The sequence below is a fragment of the Tursiops truncatus genome, chromosome 7 (genome assembly GCF_011762595.2).
Source record: "Tursiops truncatus isolate mTurTru1 chromosome 7, mTurTru1.mat.Y, whole genome shotgun sequence".
Classification (NCBI taxonomy): Eukaryota; Metazoa; Chordata; class Mammalia; order Artiodactyla; family Delphinidae; genus Tursiops; species Tursiops truncatus.
Genome location: NC_047040.1, coordinates 44,424,493 through 44,445,203, shown reverse-complemented (window position 1 = coordinate 44,445,203; position 20,711 = coordinate 44,424,493). Strand labels below are relative to the sequence as shown.

The window sequence follows — 20,711 nt, the reverse complement described above, 5'->3', positions numbered from 1 at the left end:
GGAAAAACAGACAGTGGTTAGTTCTATAACTGCTTTGGATTTACTCTAAGAGACAATAAAAGATATTCCTGGGTTTAAACAACCCATGAGGTACGCTTCCTTAGCCATAAAGTTTGGCTCCATCACATGAGTTCACTTGAGCATCTCTGTGGAAACTTGAGATTTCCTACGTTAAAGTATAATTTTCAAAAACAGAAAACCATGTCTCCTGTGCAAATATAAAATGAACATTTGTCAAAGTTTTATTCAACTCATTAATTAATGAGCGAACAAGTAAGATGCTAAAACCAATTCTAAGAGTACATGAGAAAGTAGACATATATTCATTTTAAAAATTAGGGTAGGATTGCAGAGCTAGATGCAAAACTGTTTAATATCTTACAGAACAATAAGTCACAACGTGTCGGGTTATCTGGTGTATCAGATACAAATTATTGCATATCAGCCAGGCAAAAATCTACCTGTTACCCCCCCCACCCCCGCCCCTACAGAATTATAAAATAGCCCAGTCAACATAAAGTCAAGCTCAGCAAAGCTATGAAAGAACACCTTGGTAAATTCTTGCCTATTTCCAAGTTTTGGATAATTTTTCTCATAGGAGTGAGATATTGCAAATATTGCATGGGACATACTTATACTAAAAATTTATTCATTTATCTGCATTTTTTTTTTTTTTTTTTTTTTTTTTTTTGCGGTACACGGGCCTCCCAATGCCTTGGCCTCTCCCGTTGCGGAGCACAGGCTCCGGACGCGCAGGCTCAGCGGCCATGGCTCACGGGCCCAGCCGCTCCGCTGCATGTGGGATCTTCCCGTACCGGGGAACAAACCCGTGTCCCCTGCACCGGCAGGCGGACTCTCAACCACTGCGCCACCAGGGAAGCCCTACAATTCATTTTTAACTGGGAATCCTGTATTTATCTTTTAATCCTAGTAACAAGTTAACAAAAACTTTACCTAGTCTGCACAGTTCCATTGCCAACAACGTAGCTCTTAAATTTGTGCCTGGCTTCATATTCTTGCCTAGATAATAAATATTAAGCAGTATTTCTACAGCGCTTCTATTCTTTATATTTACCACTGGGGGGCGCATATAACTCACAGTCTACCGGATGCCACGTGGTGAAGAGCGTTTCAACACCCCATCCACTAGGGGAACGTTCAGGAACCTCTCAGATTTCACAACCAGGCTCTGGTAACGTGCTCACTAATCATTTGTGCGCACGCGTACAACTGCTCCCAGGCCCGATCCGAACTGCGCAGGCGTAAGAGAGTGAGCGCGCAGGCGTAAGAGAGTGAGCGCGCAGGCGTAAGAGTGAGCGCGCAGGCGTAAGAGTGAGCGCGCAGACGCCATTGGTAGGACTCACGGAAAAGGGAAAGGAAGGGGATGGAGCCGCTGGGAGCGCAGACATTTTGGGACTCTGGACTGGAAGCGGATAGAACGCTCTCCGGGGTGAGCATCCTGCATATTTGACGCTCCGTGGAGATGCCTAGCCGAGGTGCGCGACCCGAGGACGGCTCCGGGCTGGTCCCTACCGACAACTCGACCCAGCACAAGGAAGATCTTAGCAGCAAGGTGAGTGTGGGACAAGGTGACAAGGCCCCCAGGCTCGGGACGGGGCGCCGCTCCCCCCCCCAGAGAAGATCCACGGCGGCCGCGTGGTCCGGTCTCGGCTTTGTCCCGCTACTTTGACAGCTACAGTTAAAGGGAGACCTTGAAACTTGCCCCAATATTAGACCCATGTGGCAGTAGGGCGGGGGTTTAGTTTTTTGTTTTTAAAATTATGATTTTTTTTAAGTTTTATTTTAAAAATTATCGTACAGTAAAATTTGACCCCTTTTCCTTTTCTCTAAGTTTAACACATGTGTGAATTTGTGTGACCACCACCACAATTGGGATACAGAACAGTTCCATGACCCCAAAAGTCTCCCTTTATAGCTGTGCTCTCCCCAACCCAGAACCTCGGGCAACCCCTGATCTGCTCTGCATCACGATAGTTTTATCCTCTCCAGAACATAATGTAGATGAAATCATGGCGTATGCGTCTCTTACTCAGCATAATGTCTTTGAGATTCATTATTGCTTTTTTTCTTTAAAAAAAAGAAAAGGTACAAAGTTTATTATTAGAGATATAGCACAACAACAAGTGGGAGAGCACACAGAGAAACGGTTTAGTTAACATAGAGGCAAGGCAGAGATGCACACCCGGAGAGCAAGGGTGTGGATGTCCCCCCGTAATGAGGAGGAGCGCAGTAAAGAGGTGGTGAAGTCGTTTATATAGGGCAGTTTTTCCAGGTCTTTGTTTACCTTTGGCCCATTGTCTGGTTTCTTTTTCCACACCTGCCCTGCCCTAGGATCCTCCCCAACATGCGTGTGCAACTTTTTTCCAAGGTGGATTACAGCCCAGAGGCCTGTGGGACGGCCATCACATATTATGGGGTGGTGCCCCCTCCCTTTTGACCCCCAAGGAGCCTTTCTGCGCATGTGCAATGTTTCCCTTGCCCCAAGGATGGGAAATGTATGACCTCTTGATCTTTTCACAGGGTTTAGTCCCGCTCTGTCCCTGCCATAAAAATGTCCAATGTCCAGTTATTTACTCTATTTCTGTTGCTGGTTTTTATATGGAGGTGCAGATCTCGAAATATAGACAAGAGTCCGGTCATAAATATGTAGTCCTGGAGCCCGTTTGTCTCTTGCTTCAGGAAATGTAAACAGGGAGCTGGTAATTAAGTCCGGTCTGAAGCCCATCTTCTTCTCACTCCAGGAAGTGTGAACAGGAGGCCAGTTGTAAATGTCTAGCCTGGAGCCCATCTATCTCCTGCCTCAAATTCCCCCTGAGAGATGTGAACCCCAATACATCTGTATTGGGAGGTTGAAGGGCAAAGGTCTGTCTTCTGCAGCTTCTTCGTGCTGACGGGGGCTCGTAGACCCTACCTAGTTGGGGTCACAGAGCTCTCGTCCTGTCTCATTAAGGGGCCCATTGACTTCTGTTGGTTTTCCAAGGAGTGGCTGGAATCAGCATCACTGTCATCTTGTGTGGGACACCGTTGTGTCCTTAGAAGGAACAAACTAGACAAGTAGATTAATAAAAGGCAGGGGCCAAAGATCAGTAAAAGAATTATTGTAACCAGGGGCCCAAGCAGGAGTAAGAACCAGGTTACATTTGATAGCATTACCTTAACTGTAGTCCAGATAGTGTCAGCGCTTGGGTTACCCTGTCCAAAGGAACGAAGCCATTGAGCACGGTCATATAACTTTTTGATGTCTTTTTCTACTAACCCAGTGTTATTGACGTAGGTGTGACAGACCTAGTTAGTAGTTGGAGGAGTGACAACCCGAACGTTAATAGACGAAATAGATCTCATTTCTTTTCAGGAGATAAAGCCTGAAACCCAGTCTGGACCTGACGCTTTGGGGTGACTTGTAGCCAGGTAGCCGGTTGTCTAGTTTCATTTAAGTAGGTTTTAACTTTTAAGGTGGTATTAACACATAGATAACAGGTGCTATTGGTCTGAAAATTTTCTCCTTAATAGCCAAAGCAGGTGTTACCATTAATGATGTTAGTGTTTTCCTGGGTATGAGAAGATGTAAGAATTTGGGCTCATAAAATCTTTTTCTGAAAATATCTGTCTATCTGAAGGGCTGTCCTACCAGTTTTTCCTAGAGCAGAGTGCCTCATTTCTTTTTCTTTTTTAAAAAATACTTATTTATTTATTTTTGGCTGTGTTGGGTCTTCGTTGCTGCGCGTGGGCTTTCTCTAGTTGCAGCGAGCAGGGGCTACTCTTCGTTGCGGTGCGCAGGCTTCTCACTGCAGTGGCTTCTCTTGTTGCGGAGCATGGGCTCTAGGCTCCCGGGCTTCAGTAGTTGCAGCACGCAGGCTCAGTAGTTGTGGCTTATGGGCTCTAGAGTGCAGGCTTAGTAGTTGTAGAGCATGGGCTTAGTTGCTACGCAGCATGTGGGATCTTCCCGGACCAGGGGTTGAACCCGTGTCCCCTGCATTGGAAGGTGGATTCTTAACCACTGCGCCACCAGGGAAGTCCCCCAGAGTGCCTCATTTCTGATCTCCACCCTGAACTTCTTTCAGGAGGTGTTGAAGGTCAACAGCTGCAGTGGCCATGATTTAGTCCTTGTAGAGGTAGCTGGCAAGGGTCAGTTACCAGTCGGCAGGGCCCCTTCATGGTCATAAGTTTAACTATGGTTTGGGGGGCATTTCATGACTATGTCGTCCCACAATGCTAGGAATGCTCGTTCCCGGGTCTGACAAAGATTTCGTTGACAGGCCACTCAATGTGGTGTTACTGGACTAGGCCCTGTTAACAGTAGCCAAAAACCTCTGGACCACCTGTCTTACTAATCCCTTATGGTCCAGGTAAATATTCCCTCTTGTTGCTTCTTCGCATATTTAGAGTTACACTATTAAAATCATTGATCTCATATGGAACTATGTATCATCATTTTATCAGAGGCTCAGTCACACATTTGGTAATGTAATAAGCAACAATTTTGTAAAACAGGCAATATAGAAAACAATATAGCTAGCAGTACTAGTAAGGTCATAAGTAAGAATTTAAGTCAAGAACTTCCATTAGGTGTTGCCCAGTATATACCCAGGTTATCTGACTTAGTCTGTTCTGTACCAATCCTTATCTTTCAGGGAAATTATATATTGGCATTGTTCATAAGGCATTTGCCCCAATTTTTTAGCGTAACTAGACTGATTATCCTTAGTATGATTTAATTGTTCCCAGCGTAGAGGAGCTGATAATGCTGCTGGGAACCTAAGAGTTTCCAGTCTCAGGAGGGAGCAGGTAGAGAGAAAGATAAATGTTTTAATTTTACCCACAGGTGTAAATTACCAAATTGTTGTAAACGATAAATAACTTGAGGAGAAGAGCTTCATTATATCTTCAACTCCCAGGTTTCAGCACCATCTGATCTCGGAGAGGCAGCAGTGAGTGATGGCATGAAGCAAGATCTTAATTCCCTGCCCAGGAATTGAACCTGGGTAGCCTGGATGAAAACCAGGAATCCTGACCACCACAATCCCTGGCTCTTGCCCCCAGTGAAAAATGCGTTTCTCACGGAGGCAAAACTGTAAAAATAGGTACAAAGTTTATTATTAGAGACATAGCACAACAAGTGGGAGAGCACACAGAGAAAGTTTGTTTAGTTAAGATAGAAGCAAGGCAGAGATGCACACCCAGAGAGAAAGGGTGTGGGCATCCTCCCTAAGGAGGAGGAGCCTGGTTTGGTTTTTTTCTATGTACTCTTTTAATACTTTTAGAAATACTGCTCACCTTAGATCTGCTGCCTGTATTCTCTGTCTCAGAAAATGTCACCACCATCCATCCAGTTGTCCATGCCAGTAACGTGGGAGCCAACCTTTATGTACATCAGGAAGTCCTATCAGTTTTATTTTAGAGTCCCATCTGAAATATGTGCCTTTATCACCATGTTCACTCTTAACCATCCTAAACCAGCCACTTTCATCTACCCTAGGGAATCCTGCAAAGGTTTCCTAACTGGCCTCTCCTCATCCATTGTTACCTTCTTCCAGTATGTCCTTCACTTTAGCCAGAGCTGCGTTCCTAAAACAGGTATCTGATTATCACTGTTCTGCCCCTCCCTCGCAAAAGGGAACCAGTATAATATAAATCTTAACTGCCATAAGCAGGAAAAAAAAAAAAAAAACTTTAAAAATAAATTTGAGATGAGGATGGCTATAGCCTTTGAGGTAATAGAGGTCCTAGATAATACTTTGGTTCTGTCCCAAACTGACAGTGGCATCTTGGGCAAGTCTCTAATCCCTCTATCACAGTTTCCTTGTCTGAAGTACTAAAGTATACCTGCCATTCCTAAAATGAATGGGAAAGTGCTGTTCAAACATAAGCCTCCAGGAGGTTGTACAAATTCAATCTTGGAATTCAACTCAATCTCTAGTCAGTTACTACAGTGACTGTCAGCTGGAGAGCAGAAGGGTACACATCTGTGAGGAATGAATTTTCAAACCACACACAGCCCACTCTGATTACTACCATAGCATGCCACTTATACTGATGTATGACAGATCCGTGAGGCTTCCGAGGTAGGTCAAAATTATAAAATATGCTTTTAGAGGCTCTAGTGATACTATATAATCAGTCATGTTCACAATATAGCTACCTTTGCTGAAAAGAGTTTAAAAGAAACTTAGTTGAGCCCTCTTCTACTAATAAAAAGTGAGACCTAGTTCAACAGTGCCAGCCTTGTGCTAACCTTTGAGATGTAAAGCAAAGATGGAAAGTGATGGGTTGTGCTACCCCAGGTAGGGCACTTACTGCTACTTCCTTCCTCTGAATGTCTGGCTGTACCATTTAGTACATAAATCATGAAAAGTATGGGAATGGGGCCGGGGGAGGGGGAGTAACCCACTCTTCATTCCATTTGGTATTTTTTTTTAAAGCTAAAATATAATTTAAAAGAAATCATTGAAAAATTGGTATTACTTTTGGGTTTTGGTGCATACTGTCTTTTTTTTTTTTTTTTTTTTTTTTTTGGTACGTTCTCTATTTTAAATAAACGACGTAAATCTTACTTAGTAACTATGGCTCTTCCCTGAATATGAATGCTGGTTACCAATACCCTGTCTGGGCAGTGAGCCATCTAACACTTTGTAAGTCTAATCACTGTTTCTTCCCTCAGCTTTCCCCCACCTGTACTTCCGCACAGCCGCTGTTGAAAAGAATCTATATATTTACAGACTGCCCATTTGGACAATCAATACTTATCCCATATCTTTAATTTTAAAGAGTCCTCACTGAGCATACTTTGATAACCTCTGATTTAAGAATGTTTTCTTATTTTAATAGATTAAAGAACAAAAAATTGTTGTGGATGAACTTTCTAACCTGAAGAAGAACAGGGTGAGTTATTAGAGTTATTCCAAACAGTATGTGAGAGGGTTTGATTATATCTTATTAACTATATACAAAAGTTATAAGAACTACATATAAGATTTATATTATATTAAAATTTACAAGGTTTCAGTATCTTTTTAGTTAAATTGCAAAAGTGAAGTGTCCATGATTTTTTAATATATATCATATATAGTTATATACATATTAACCATAGCTGTTGATAATCTTTTCCCCATCATATGCAATTGACATTACCTTTGAACCAAATGATATTAATTGTACTATGTTATCTTGCAGCCATAGTCACTAATGGTATTTATTTTATACTTGAATTGGTGTTTTCTTTTGAAATAAATGAACTTTAAATCTATTGAGAAGAGTAGAAACTATTCAAGTGAGTGTGAATAATTGTTTAAAAAAAAAAAAAAGATAAATGCTTCCCCTTCCTTCCCCCCCCACCCCAGGTTTTTTACTCAAAGCTTCCAAATCTTTAACATGGTTATTTAACTCCATTTCCATTAATGTATTCACAAACAAGCAAGCTACTGTTTCATGGGTCATTTTATACTGCCAAAACATATTTTAAAGTTAAATGATTTGAGCCCTTTAAAGCATTGTAGAGATTACTTGGTAACTGACATGTTAGACATTTCTGATACAGGTACGGTACAATTGATACAAACTTTCTAGAGGGCAAATTGGCATAATGTATCAAAGTTTTAAAGCTATGTAACACTTTGATCCAGCTGTTCTATTTATAGGAATTGATACCTAGGAAAGTATCATGAGAGTGCAAAAAAATTTAGGTACAAAGACATTCATCTCAACGTTGATTTATAATGGTGAAAAGTTGGTAACACTTAAATGACCAAATAAACTGAAATATTACTAAAGAAAAATGGTATTATAGTATATGCAGAGAAGAAAGAGTTTTACCTCAGTGTTAATGGTAGCAATTTCTAGATAGTTGGATAATGGGTGAGTTCTGTTTGTTTATCTGTATTTGCTAAGGTATTGTTCTGAACATGTTACTGAAGTTCAAGAATAAGCAATAATAGGGTTCAGAGTTTTGACATCTACTTTTTAGAATAAATCATGATATTAGCCTAAATTATGTTTTGCAGAAAGTATATAGGCAGCAACAGAACAGCGACATATTCTTTCTTGCAGACCGAACAGAAATGCTTTCTGAAAGCAAAAGTAAGTTTTTTTGGTACATTATATAGAAACACACAGAAATTCTTTTGTGGGCTTTCTGTAGAAATTCATGATGGTGCCTAAATTATACTGTCTACATCTGAATGTTTAAACATATATCTAAAGATGGGATGGTGGTATACCTGTTAATAAAATTAATGCAATAGTTTGGTTTTTTTCAAGTTAGCCTTCCAAGGATGAGTCAACAGTAAAAATAAAATCAAATTTAAAAAATATAAGATGTGTTAGGAAGCGCTAATAATTAATGTAAGCTTTAGAGTTTTAGACAGATCTAGGTATGAAATATTGTTCTACCACTTTCTACCTTTGTGATTTTGAGTGAATCACTTTGAGCCTCCAAAGTCTTACGGGATTTAAATAAAATAATATGTATATTTAATGTGCATAGCCCCATGCCTGGGTCAAAATAAGCATTTAACAAACAGAAACGAGTTCCCTAAATACTAAACATTCTTCATTAGAAGCCTGTTGTAAATTATTATTCGAACTAACATAGTACATACATGTTTTGATCTTGGAGAATAACCTGTTTTGCCCTTTGAATTACTAGGTAAAGGTTCAAGAATTTTTATTTCACTTAGTATGTCTTCTCCCTTCCCCCACAGATACATTGGATGAGCTGAGGAAAGAATACCAAGAAATAGAAAACTCAGAGAAGACCAAAATCAAGAAATAGTCAACTTGATTTTACATAGCAATGTGTGGCATTTGTTGTGCAGTAAGCTTCTCTGTTGAGCATTTCAACAAAGATTTGAAAGAGGATTTACTGTGTAATCTTAAACGGCGGGGACCCAATAGTAGTAAACAGTTGTTAAAGTCTAATATTAACTACCAGTGTTTATTTTCTGGTCATGTCCTTCACTTAAGAGGTGTGTTGACTGCCCAGCCTGTTGAAGATGAAAGAGGCAATGTATTCCTGTGGAATGGAGAAGTCTTTAGTGGAATAAAGGTTGAAGCTGAAGAGAATGATACCCAAATAATGTTTAATTATCTTTCCTCTTGTAAGAATGAATCTGATATTTTGTCACTCTTCTCAAAAGTCCAAGGTCCTTGGTCTTTTATATATTATCAAGCATCTAGTCATTCTTTGTGGTTTGGTAGGGATTTTTTTGGCCGTCGTAGCTTGCTTTGGCATTTTAGTAGTTTGGGCAAGAGTTTCTGCCTCTCTTCGATTGGCGCCCAAACATCTGGAGTGGCCAATCAGTGGCAAGAAGTTCCAGCATCTGGAATTTTCAGAATTGATCTAAAGTCTACTTCCATTTCCAAATCTGTTGTTTTAAAATTGTATCCTTGGAAATATAACTCTAGGGAGGATGTTATCAAAGAATGTGTTAATAGCCTAACTCAAATTTCAGCAGATTTGCCAACATTTGTATCAGTGGCAGCAAATGAAGCCAAACTGTATCTTAAAGAACCTGTTGTCCCTTTAAATATGATTTTGCCACAAGCCGCATTTGAGATCCATTGCACTAGCATTTCCAGCGTCCCACCGTCAAGAGAGACCCTTCAGGTCTTTCTTACTGATGGACACATGAAGGAAGTAGTTCAGCAGTTTATTGATGTCCTGAGTATCGCAGTCAAGAGACGTGTCTTGTGTTTACCTAGGGATGAAAACCTGACACAAAGTGAAGTTTTGAATACTAGTAATAGGAAAGCAAATGTTGCAATCCTGTTTTCTGGGGGAATTGATTCCATGGTTATCGCAGCGCTTGCTGACCGTCATATTCCTTTAGATGAACCAATTGATCTTCTTAATGTGGCTTTCATGACTAAAGAAAAGACCATACCAGCTGGTTTTAACAAAAAAGGGAGAAAAGAGAAAAATAATTGTGAAAAACGCTCTGAAGAATCCTCTACAAATGTCACTGCTGCTGCTGCTGCTAATCCTGGTGAGCAATTCAACGTACCAGATCGAATCACAGGAAGAGCAGGGCTAAAGGAACTACAAGCTGCCAGCCCTTCCCGGATTTGGAATTTTGTTGAAATTAATGTTTCTCTGGAAGAACTGCAAAGATTAAGACGAACTCGAATATCCCACTTAATTCAGCCCTTGGATACAGTGTTGGATGACAGCATTGGCTGTGCAGTCTGGTTTGCTTCTGGAGGAGTTGGTTGGTTAGTGACCCAAGATGAAGCAAAACCATATCAGAGTAGTGCAAAGGTATGACACGGTATTTCTGCTCAGGATTTCTGAGACCTAACTTTGACCCTTAAAGCTTTTAGCATTTAAGTTGCAAGAATATAGCATATTTCAGTTGCATTTAAACTATAACACAAAGTATATGACTTTGTAAAAATTGGGCCTATTTTATTATTTTATGACTTTGCCTTATGGCTTTTCTCTGAAGATGTTATCTTTGGGGTTATCATTTTTTAAGTTTGACTTTTATCTTAGTTATTTTCCTTACTGTATAGTAGATAACGTTTTTTTATGGATTTCTTTAAACCTTTATAGGTAGTTCTTACTGGAATTGGTGCAGATGAGCAGCTCGCAGGTTATTCTCGTCATCGAGTCCGCTTCCAGACACACGGGCTGGAAGGACTGAATAAGGAAATCGAGATGGAACTGGGTCGAATTTCTTCTAGAAATCTTGGTCGTGATGACAGAGTTATTGGTGATCATGGAAAAGAAGCAAGGTAATTCCTATTATCTATCTGAGGGTTTTTGGGTAATCTTGTAAAGACAATAGACAGTAAAAGGAGATTTTTAGGTTCCTTTTTCTTTGGAGACTTGTTCAAATGAATAACAGTAGCAGCAATATCTTGGCTTTATATTACAAACACAGTCGGTCAGAAGCAAAGCTGGAGAAGAGCCAGAGGAACAGTTTTTCCAGAACTCATTCTCCAAGAAATGGCTTTTCAGTAATTTTCAAATACGATACAATGACATGATTGCTTTTAAGACTACAATGAAAGACTGTAAAACTTGAGGTAATGAAATACTGAGAGAAGGTGTTTAAGGGGCTTTGTTTTGTTTCAGATGTTTGCTTTCCTCCCAATAAGGGCATAGTCCTACTCCCAAGCTTTCTCCTCCAACGTTACAGAGCCTGACTTTGTCTCTACAGACATTTCTGTATGTACAGGCATACCTGGAGATATTGCAGATTCAGTTCCAGATCACCGCAAAAATGCGAGTCACGTGAATTTTTTGGTTTCCCAGTGCATACAAAAGCTATGCTCACACTGTACTGTAGTCTATTAAGTATGCAGCAACATTATGTCTAAAAAAAGAAAATGTATATACCTTAATTTAAAAATACAAAACAAAAAGCAATCACAAGGTAACATCAGAGATCACTGATCACATATCACCATAACAAATATTATGAAATTTTTGAAATATTGCGAGCATTTCCAAAATGTAACACAGAAACGTGAAATGAGTAAATGAGTAAATGCTGTTGGAAAAATGGCACCACCAATAGACTTTGCTCATTGCAGGGTTTTACAAACTTTCAGTTTGTAAAAAAAAATAAATAAGGCAGTATCTATGAAGCACAATAAAACAAGGTGTGCCTGTATAGATCCATACTGATTTAAATGGTGGTTCCGTTCTGGTACTGGATTCCTCTCTGTCATATGTTTTTTGAACACAGTTTAGTCATATGTCGCAGATTACCTAAAAGTTTCAGAGGTCAAGCCACTTTCACGTGTATATTCTTTTTTAGTCTTAGGGGTTTGTGTTTACCTACAACATATTTCTGATGATAGTAAACAGGTGCTTGAATACAACTTTTTAAAGCATTAAGGATAAAAGAAGATGTTTCATTTAATTATAAAAAGCAGAAATTTGTTCAAGTAGGTTAATTTATTAAGTGATGGTTTTATTACGAGAGTACGAGCTTGCAAGAACAAGGAGTCCAAATAAGCTTCGTGGGAATTGGAGCATCATAATACACGAACTCCGAGACTTCATTGTTTCTTGTCTCTACCTTGTCATTCCTGTGTTGCCAGTTCTGACATGTAAAATTATCATAATTTTCAAAATTTCATTATAAAGAAATAAGTAATGCCACAATACAAAGTGTGTAAAATGTTTTCCTTTTGAAGGGTATATGTGTATGGGAGAGAGAAAGAGAAATTCAGTTCATTATTTCAGCTAGGTCAGAGAAAAGGGAATTTATTTTATTCAGTAAAAGCAGTTAATTCTAAAGACCCCCAGGATTTCCCTGGCGGTCCAGTGGTTTCAGACTCCATGCTTCCACTGCAGGAGGTGTGGGTTCGATCTCTGGTTGGGGAACTAAGATCCTATATGCCGCATGGTACAGCCAAAAAATAAAAAAAAGACCCCCCCCCCCCATGACATCCTTGGGTGAAAATGGATGTGAAGGATGTTTAAAACAGCAAATCAGAATTGTAATTTAACAACTACCATTATAGTGGCTAGATTTAAACTGATTTATTATGGATTTTGGCATACATATTAACTGTAATCTATTAGCTTCTCTTATTTAAATTTGCTTTCACAATTCATTTTTATAAAATATTTTTTATAACAAATGCCTTTACCCTTTCTGATCTTTCTACTTAAGTTAGAATGAAATGTAATGAAATAGAAATACTAGTGTAATTGTATTGCATTTTGAGGAATTGGGAAGGAAGGGGGTGAGATTAGAGTATTTTAAATGAAAAAAAGAACAGAATTTGCTAGAAAATTAGGGAAGCCAAAAGAGCAGAAAGTTTTTTTTTAATCTAATATTTTGTCCTGTTACACCAATTTGTCGCCATTTAAGCAATTTAAATGTAATTATAATTTTGATACCATAAAGTTTTGCCATGAGTAAATGTTTCACAAGTTCAGGAGAGTAGAGCCATTCTATATTGGTTTCGTATCCCTAAAGTTCAATATCTTTAGATAGTAAAGAGCAGACACAGATTGAATAATTAACTCAAGACAATGCTTATTTTCAAGGCATCTCCAGAGATTTCTTGTGAAACAATTTGAAATTATTTCTTGACATCATAGGCTTAATTTGTTTATCTATTGAGGGAAAATTTCTTTATATTTTAGCATATGTATTAAAGTTAGACAAGTGTTGTGACTAAATTTTAGCCATAAAATTGTATAAATAACTAGAATATTTTTAATCTAGAAAAATAGTGCCCTCAAAAATAAATTTATACTGTAAATATTAACATACTGAAGAAAATGCAAAAGAAATAATCACAACAGATTGATATTTTTCTTTAATAGTAGCTATACTTTTTATTTTAGATTTCCTTTCCTGGATGAAAATGTTGTCTCCTTTCTAAATTCCCTACCGGTTTGGGAAAAGGCAAACTTGACTTTATCCCGTGGAATTGGTGAAAAACTAATTTTGCGTCTTGCGGCAGTGGAACTTGGTCTAACAACCTCTGCTCTTCTGCCAAAACGCGCCATGCAATTTGGATCCAGAATTGCAAAACTGGAAAAGAATAATGAAAAGGCATCTGATAAATGTGGAAGGCTCCGAGTCATTTCCTTAGAAAACCTTTCTATTGAAAAAGAGATTAAAACGTAATATTTCACAGTGTTAACAGGATTTACTGAATGGTGATTTAAAAAAATACTCTGCTGCTTTATTATTGTATAATGTGTCTGTAAAATTCATTATGTGGATTTTTACTTTGTAGCGTAATACAACCAATTTAATCAAATTGATACTCCAGAGAAAGAGATTATACTTGAAAGAACAACCTGGATATTTTAAACTGTGGTATTAACATTGTTTTGAACTCTTACATGGTAATTTCCCACCAGCAGCACTAAAAGAAGGCAGCGTTTATTGACTCTTCATGGTAGCTATATCCAGAAATAACTCAATTTGTTACTGTTGTTATTTAACAGATAAGAGAACTAAGGTTTAGAGAAGCTAAACAATTTGTTTGAGGTTCACACTCCTGAGAGACATGTGGTACATCTCTTTAGGCAGCTCACTGTCCCACTCTGAGAACTTCTGAAGACTTTTAAATATTCTCCTGTCCCACAGATCTCTAACCTCCCTCTTTTTTCCCCATTCTCAGCTCATGACCTTGGCTTTTCAAAGAGAAATCAAAGTCATCCAGCTAAGAACTGCTCAGCTTTCCAACACCAAAAGTTCTAACTTACCTGTGTGTGCACTCATCCTTTTCTTCCTTCTTGCCTTTAGAAAGAGAAATATATGCATCCATCCACAAAAAGGCTGTGCCTCCACCTCTTCTTTGTATCCCAACCCTTCCTGCCTTTCAGGAACCTTACACTTGTCTCTCTAGTATCTTCAGCCTCTTTATAGTATCCTTCGTATAATCATTTAAAATGTTCTAGTCTATACCAATTTAAAATACACATCCTTGGTCCTACATCTTCCTGTACTTACCATCTCTTGCCTCCCACCCACACTCACCCTTTCCACCTTTTCACTCAACTTCACTCCATCCTGACATCCACCCACAATATTCAGTCATGACCACCATAACGCAGGGTCACATTTTGGATCTATCCCCAATTAGGTTTGACACCCTTTCTGGATCTGGACATACTTTGATTCTTTTAATTATAGTGGGAAAGAAATTTTAGGAATTTACATACATTGCTCATACTTCATAAGTGCAAACATGCAGCTCTCTTAAAGAAGACAGTGACTTTTTGACATCTCTTGATCTGGGAGAGCAATCACAAATTTATTAATATTCACTACCTCCACAGCAGCTAAGGTAGTGACGTGGTTGGAATAAGAGAAATTCTGCCTTCAAACAGTGACCAGAACCCTCCCTGTTGCTAAATTCAGGGAAAAGTTTCAGTTCTTATCTCCCTTGACCTAGAGCAGCATCCAGTGAAGTTGGCCATTCTCTTCTCTTGGCTTCTGTGAGCAATCTTGGCTTTCCTCCTGCTCTCCTGACTGCTCGCTTTTTGTATTCTTTCCTGCCTCCACCCTCTCCACCTGACCTTTACATATTAAATTTCTCAGGTCTCCATCCTGGGTTCTGAATTATCTATTCTCTCCCGTGGTGATTTCAGCCACTCTCCTGGCTTCGTTTACCCTAAGCCTGCCGGAATGTATACATCTAACCCAAGCTGCCATTTTTAGCTAAGACCTATATATCTAAGGCACATCTGACATCTCTACTTGGTTCTCTCACAGGTACAACTGAACTCTTAATCTTGCCCTGATCCCCCATAGCTCCTGACAGAAATTGAGGTGTCACCTGGATGACCATCTTCTTTTTAAACTCTGCCGCTATTCGATCTGTTCCCAGTAGGCCATCTCATTATTTCTCAAAGCCATCCACAGCCCTCGCATCACCACCACCACCACTCAAACCTGCACCTGCCCTCTACTGCCATCAATGTAGTGTAAACTCTTAGAATAAAGTTCAAAATCTTTAACTCAGCAGCCTGCATAGTCTGGCCCTCACCTACCTCCTCATCCTATTTTTGTGCCCACATCTCTAGTTCTCTATGGAGTTTTGTTCAGTTTCTCAAAAATTTCAACTTTCTCCTCAGCTCAGTTCTTCATCACCTGTTGTTCCCTATGCCTGGAAAGCTCCTTCTCCAACTCTGCTTGGATAGCTCTTGCTCATCTATCAGGCTCAGCTTAAAAGATCACTTCCTCAGGGCAGCCTTTCCCATGAAGGTTAGCTTTCATTCATGTACTGTCATTACATCTTACATTATGGTACTGTTTAAATGCAGCTGTATGATTATCTGCGTAACTGTAAGCTCCTTGGGGTTTTACAGCTGCCCTTTTCCAGCGTCCCCCAGCGCCTGGCTTATAACAAGCGTTCCATAAATGTTTGTTGAGTAACAGAATGATGATGGAGGTGGGATTCTAACTCAGGACTACCTCAGAGCCTGAGGCCCTCGCCTCCGCCGCTCTGTTTCTGTGCTTTCTCGTAGACAAATAGTGAATGTAGGAAATGACAGAGATGCACGGTTCGCAGAGCCCCAGTCCGGACTGAGTTCTAAAGGGGAGGGGTGGGGGTGGAGTGGGGCATCTGCCTTGGAGGAATCTAAGCCGCGGCGAGCATCCCTGGCACCGGCGGGAGGCCCCGCCCTCGGAAGCACAGGAGCTCCTCCTCACGGCGCGACCCTGCCGTCCCAGGCCCCGGGTACCAACGGCTTCGGCCCGCGCCGGGGCGGCGGGACTTCAGCAAAGGCCCGGGCTCCCAGTAGAGCCTGGAGGCCGCGTGGGGCTAGCAGGTCTCCCCAGGCCCTCGGCTTAGGAGAGACCCTCCCAGCCCTCCCTGCAGCGGCTACCCTCGGCCTTGCCCACGCGGGGCTCCTGACGTTGGCTTCGGGCCCAACGAGAGACCGGTCATTCAAAACAACCACTGTCCTCGGCCCCCGGAATACTCCAAGGACCAGCGTGGACGCAGCTCCCCTCTCCTGGACAAGCAAACCATAATCTCAGAGTTGGTTTCTTCCCTTTTCTTGTCCCTTCCCTTTTCCCGTGTCCAGTGGGCATAGGTCTTGAACTTGAGGATGGACAGACCTGAGATGGTTCTGATTCTGAAGGTGTGAAACCTCAGGCCTATCCTGTAACCTTCCTAGTCTCGTTCCTGCGTCTATAAAGTGGGGCTCCCAGCGCCTATCTCGCTGAGCAGCATCTAACTTTTTCAGAAACGGAAATTCTCTGGCTCCACTCCAACCAACTGGATTGGAAACTCTAGGGTAGGATCCAGCAATCTGTCATAACAAGCCACAGGTGATTTCAACACAGGTTAGATTTTGAGAACCACTCTACAGAGGGGCCAATTAAATGAAATAAATATTGTGTATAAAGAACTGGGCAAATAGTAGATGCTCAATAAATAGTGGTTATGGAAAACCACACAAAAAAAGGAAAAGCCCAAGCATAGATAAAAGAACAGATTGGTGATTGCCAGAGGCAGGGGGTGAGGTGGGCAAAATGGGTGAAGGGGGTCAAAAGGTACAAACTTAAGTTATAAAATAAGTAAGTCTTGGGGATATGATGTATAGCATGGCAACTATAGTTGATAATAAAATCTTGAAAGTTCTCATCACAAGAAAAAAAATTCTGTAACTATGTATGGTGATGATGTTAACTACATTTATTATGGTGATCGTTTCAAAATATATACATATATCAAATTATTATGTTGTACCCCTGAAACAAATATAGTGTATGTCATTTAAAAAATTTTTTTAATTGAAAAAAATTTTTTTAATTTTTAATTGAAAAAGAATTTTTAATTGAAAAAATATAGTGGTTGACCATGGAACAATTAACGTGATAAAGATGAAAGGTACAGATTTATTTCTTGAGAAATTCAGCTTCATTACTCTGGTAAATTTTATTGCTTTTCCTTTTTATTCATTGCAGAAACTTCAAAAAGGACACACTAGAATTAATTAGAAATGTTAAGATTGCCCAAAAAAGGAGCACCTAGATTTGATCAAATTCAAGATGAAGAAACTTACCTGGAGAATTTAGCAGTACAGAGAAATGCTTCTGCTTTTTTTGAAAAATATGATCGGAGTGAAGTACAAGAGTTGCTGACTACTGCACTAGTTAGCTGGTTGTCTGCCAAAGAAGATGTCCACTCTCAAGTAGACATCCCGTGTGGAATTATGAGTCAAATAAATAATGTAGCCTTCTCCACTGCAATCCTACTGACTCCTGTAGACCCTACTGCCCTCTTAGACTATAGAGAAGTCCATCAAATCATAAGGGAATTGGCTGTTGGAATTTATTGCTTAAATCAAATTCCTTCAATCAGTTTAGAAGCTAATTATGATCAGAGTTCTTCTTGTCAATTACCTCCAGCTTATTATGATACCAGAATTGGGCAAATTCTGATCAATATTGACTACATGTTGAAAGCACTATGGCATGGAATATATATGCCCAAAGAAAAACGAGCTAGATTCTCTGAATTGTGGCGTACCATCGTGGACATTGATCCAGATGGGAAGCCTCAAACAAATAGAGATATTTTTGCAGAGTTTAGTTCAGCAGGTAAGAGAATTTAATTTGTTTTATTTTTATTAGAAGCCTTTTTTTAAAATTTAAAAGTAATTTATCTGTGACTCAGTTTTATGTATTTAGCCATGTTTCTTGAAAGAGGTTTTTCTGAATTACAAAGTATCTTTTCAATAATTAATAATTAATTTTTTTCAATGTCACCTTCTGAAGCTTGGTTAGGACCTGTTAGGTTAGGACCTTGGTTAGAAGTGTTCATTTGCTATTTACTGTTATCTGTTGCTAGACTTCTGTGAAGTTCAAATGCTTGGGAGTAGGATTTGCTTGATGACACTAAGGCAGCCTGACTCACCTGCTATGGGTTGGGTTTCCAGATGTGTTTCAGGCTCTGTAGCTTTTGTGTGTACCAGCAAGCAGTACCATCTCTTGGAGATGGTATCTCTGTGTCTCAAAGACAGTTTAGATAGCTAATAGCTCTCATTTCTATGCAAGGTAATCAACTTCTGTTGAGAGCAGACTCCAAGAGTATTGAGTATAGGCAGAAATTCTACCCCTCTGGGTGAGAATTAGTCTGTGATGTTGGTGGAATCAACAAATGTCACTGGATAGGTGCAGAGTACCTACGATTGGAGGATCACTGGCTTCTAAAAGATTATAGCTGTAGCTGGAACCGAAAAATCTCTTCTTGTTCAGGTCCTTGGGGTGATTAGGGTGAAGTAATGCTAAATGCTGCCAGTAATGTCTAGTAAGTTCCATTAATTTCTGCATTCCCTTGACCGGTCTGGTAGTTCCTCTGAAAGGGTACTGATACTTTGGCACATGCAGATACATTGTTGAAGAGAATATGGCATGGTCAAAGTCTTGAAAACATTTGTTAGCGTTCAACCAGAAGTGCTATCGTTTCTGGTAGTTTAGGACCTCCAAGACTAGTTGAGCTCACATAAATAAAATGTATCTAAATTAAGGTGTCATTGTGATGTCAAAGATGATAGAGTAGTTGATGACTCTTTTATCCTGGAAGTTGTCTAGTAATCTATATTCACCACTCACTGGAAGACAGTAGGGAATATGGCACAAGCCAGATAATGTTTCTGCCTACTTGCATTGGCCAAGATGTGTCTATAAGCTACACCGTTTGCCCTTCTTGATTGAGATGATGCCAGGAGCTTTGTGAAGATCTGAGGTTAAGATCTTGGAGGTTAAGGATCCATGGAGATTAAGGATCAGCACGATTGGATGGTGGGTTTTAACGTTAGAGCTTTGACAGTCCTGACAAAAATTGGGTTTGCTTTTCTTCCCTTTTTACAAAGATTACTTTGAGACTCTCATCAGAAAGGAGGTGGAACTAATGAACCATCATTCCAATCTGGCATGTGTCAAACAAAGCAAAAGCCAGAGCTGACAGATTGACTGGTAAAGAAACAATGAGCCCTTTTTAGATCCAGATATCTAGGTGGAAACTCTTATACAAGTCAAATTCCAGGAGAGTAATCCAGGTTAGAGGTGCACATTGAGGATTCAGTCATTCATATGTTAAAGTCACAAGAGCCTTTGAATCATCCAGTGAGAGCATCAATAGTAAGAAGAGAGATGGCCAGGGCAGGAGGGAGCACGTGTCCTGTTTTGTATCTATGGACAAAGGGCTCCTACTTAGTTGATGATAAAAATCAGTTATATCAAGCAGCTTTGTGGCCCAACATCTGGTCTATTGAATCTAGCTGTCTGTCATATCTGAGGCCACCCTCTATGAGTGGTGCCTCACAGTGGTGCTCCTGGTTGAAGAGATCAGAGACACATAGAAACATTCGAATCAAGCTGTAGGTGGAGTTGGGGAGCACCCAGAGACTAAAGTTATCTGTCTTCCATGGCTTACATTTTCAGGGGTGACATTCAAAGTAATTAACCACCAGCACAGCATGAGCACTGACCAATCAGAACAGACATCAGCAATAATGCTGGAACAGGATCTCAGAGACCTCCTGCTTGGCATATGTACCCTTTGCTGGATCATGGAGCTTTCTAGGCTATCCCAGGGAAGGGAGGCATTCAAAGAGCTCAGGGCTATAGCAATTTAATTTACCACACAATATGGAAGATTTCAATATTTTAACAATGTGGCCGTATTGATACGTAACTAAATATCGGTCCCAGACATTTCAACTTAATTCTCCTTTTCTGGATGGAAATACATGTCTTGACTATTATGATTTTTCGACTTAATTCTCCTTTTCTGGATGGGAATTCACGTCTTGACTATTATGATTCTACCACTAAAATATCTCAAAATCATCCACTTTGCTTTATCTCAACTACAACACCCTGATACAGAACACTCTTTTCTCTAGCCTTACATACTGCAACTGCCTTCTGGCTGCTCTCTCTGTCTATAACCCCTTTTCCGCTGAATATGAATGAGGCTGGAAACCTTTCAGAGCCAGTCACTCTACCACCATGTGCCTTGGGGAAAGTGCTGTGTATGTTACACTAAAGCGCTTTGTAATATTGGCTGCTGGACAATCAAAGAAGAGCATCATATGGGGATAGAGATTTTTTTCTCCCTCCACCACACTTCAGGAGTCTGCTGAAGAACCAGCAGCATCAATATGCTTCAGGCACTGTAACAAAGGTATAGTGCAAACAATTGTAAATGACCAAGCAGCACACACTCGAGGTGTGCTGGAGCAGAGTTTTCAGGGG

The 20,711-nt window shown here is 40.0% G+C and overlaps 3 protein-coding genes and 1 long non-coding RNA gene across 4 annotated transcripts in view; 3 read left to right on the top strand and 1 right to left on the bottom strand.

Moving 5' to 3' along the window:
- Nucleotides 1-1,338: 1,338 nt before the first annotated feature.
- Nucleotides 1,339-8,934, top strand: ASDURF (ASNSD1 upstream open reading frame). Its single transcript, XM_004326428.4, has 4 exons — nucleotides 1,339-1,573; nucleotides 6,847-6,900; nucleotides 8,019-8,094; nucleotides 8,718-8,934. Exons 1-4 carry the CDS (start codon nucleotides 1,484-1,486, stop codon nucleotides 8,786-8,788), a joined length of 291 nt encoding a protein of 96 aa, XP_004326476.2. The 5' UTR covers nucleotides 1,339-1,483; the 3' UTR covers nucleotides 8,789-8,934.
- Nucleotides 8,810-13,755, top strand: ASNSD1 (asparagine synthetase domain containing 1). Its single transcript, XM_073807497.1, has 3 exons — nucleotides 8,810-10,273; nucleotides 10,568-10,749; nucleotides 13,328-13,755. Exons 1-3 carry the CDS (start codon nucleotides 8,810-8,812, stop codon nucleotides 13,611-13,613), a joined length of 1,932 nt encoding a protein of 643 aa, XP_073663598.1. The 3' UTR covers nucleotides 13,614-13,755.
- Nucleotides 10,614-20,711, top strand: part of ANKAR (ankyrin and armadillo repeat containing) — an 88,334-nt gene continuing 78,236 nt past the window's right edge. The window contains exons 1-2 of the mRNA XM_033859959.2: nucleotides 10,614-10,749; nucleotides 17,415-18,050. Coding sequence (XP_033715850.1) covers nucleotides 17,450-18,050 — 601 coding nt within the window. The 5' untranslated portion in view covers nucleotides 10,614-10,749; nucleotides 17,415-17,449. The remainder of the gene's footprint in view (nucleotides 10,750-17,414; nucleotides 18,051-20,711) is intronic.
- Nucleotides 14,201-15,719, bottom strand: LOC141279158 (uncharacterized). The gene is made up of 3 exons (XR_012333030.1): nucleotides 15,591-15,719; nucleotides 14,660-14,731; nucleotides 14,201-14,234 (listed from the first exon to the last, which is right to left on the bottom strand). It is a non-coding gene; the product is annotated as an uncharacterized lncRNA (long non-coding RNA).

What these genes read in the sequence shown, in the direction of transcription:
- ASDURF (XM_004326428.4), top strand. Translation starts at nt 1,484, where the DNA reads ATGCCTAGCCGAGGTGCGCGACCCGAGGACGGCTCCGGGCTGGTCCCT. An exon ending in AGGAAGATCTTAGCAGCAAG is followed by an intron (nt 1,574 to 6,846) that starts GTGAGTGTGGGA and finishes TTATTTTAATAG; the next exon opens with ATTAAAGAACAAAAAATTGT. An exon ending in AATGCTTTCTGAAAGCAAAA is followed by an intron (nt 8,095 to 8,717) that starts GTAAGTTTTTTT and finishes CTTCCCCCACAG; the next exon opens with ATACATTGGATGAGCTGAGG.
- ASNSD1 (XM_073807497.1), top strand. Translation starts at nt 8,810, where the DNA reads ATGTGTGGCATTTGTTGTGCAGTAAGCTTCTCTGTTGAGCATTTCAAC. An exon ending in CATATCAGAGTAGTGCAAAG is followed by an intron (nt 10,274 to 10,567) that starts GTATGACACGGT and finishes AAACCTTTATAG; the next exon opens with GTAGTTCTTACTGGAATTGG. An exon ending in GATCATGGAAAAGAAGCAAG is followed by an intron (nt 10,750 to 13,327) that starts GTAATTCCTATT and finishes TTTTTATTTTAG; the next exon opens with ATTTCCTTTCCTGGATGAAA.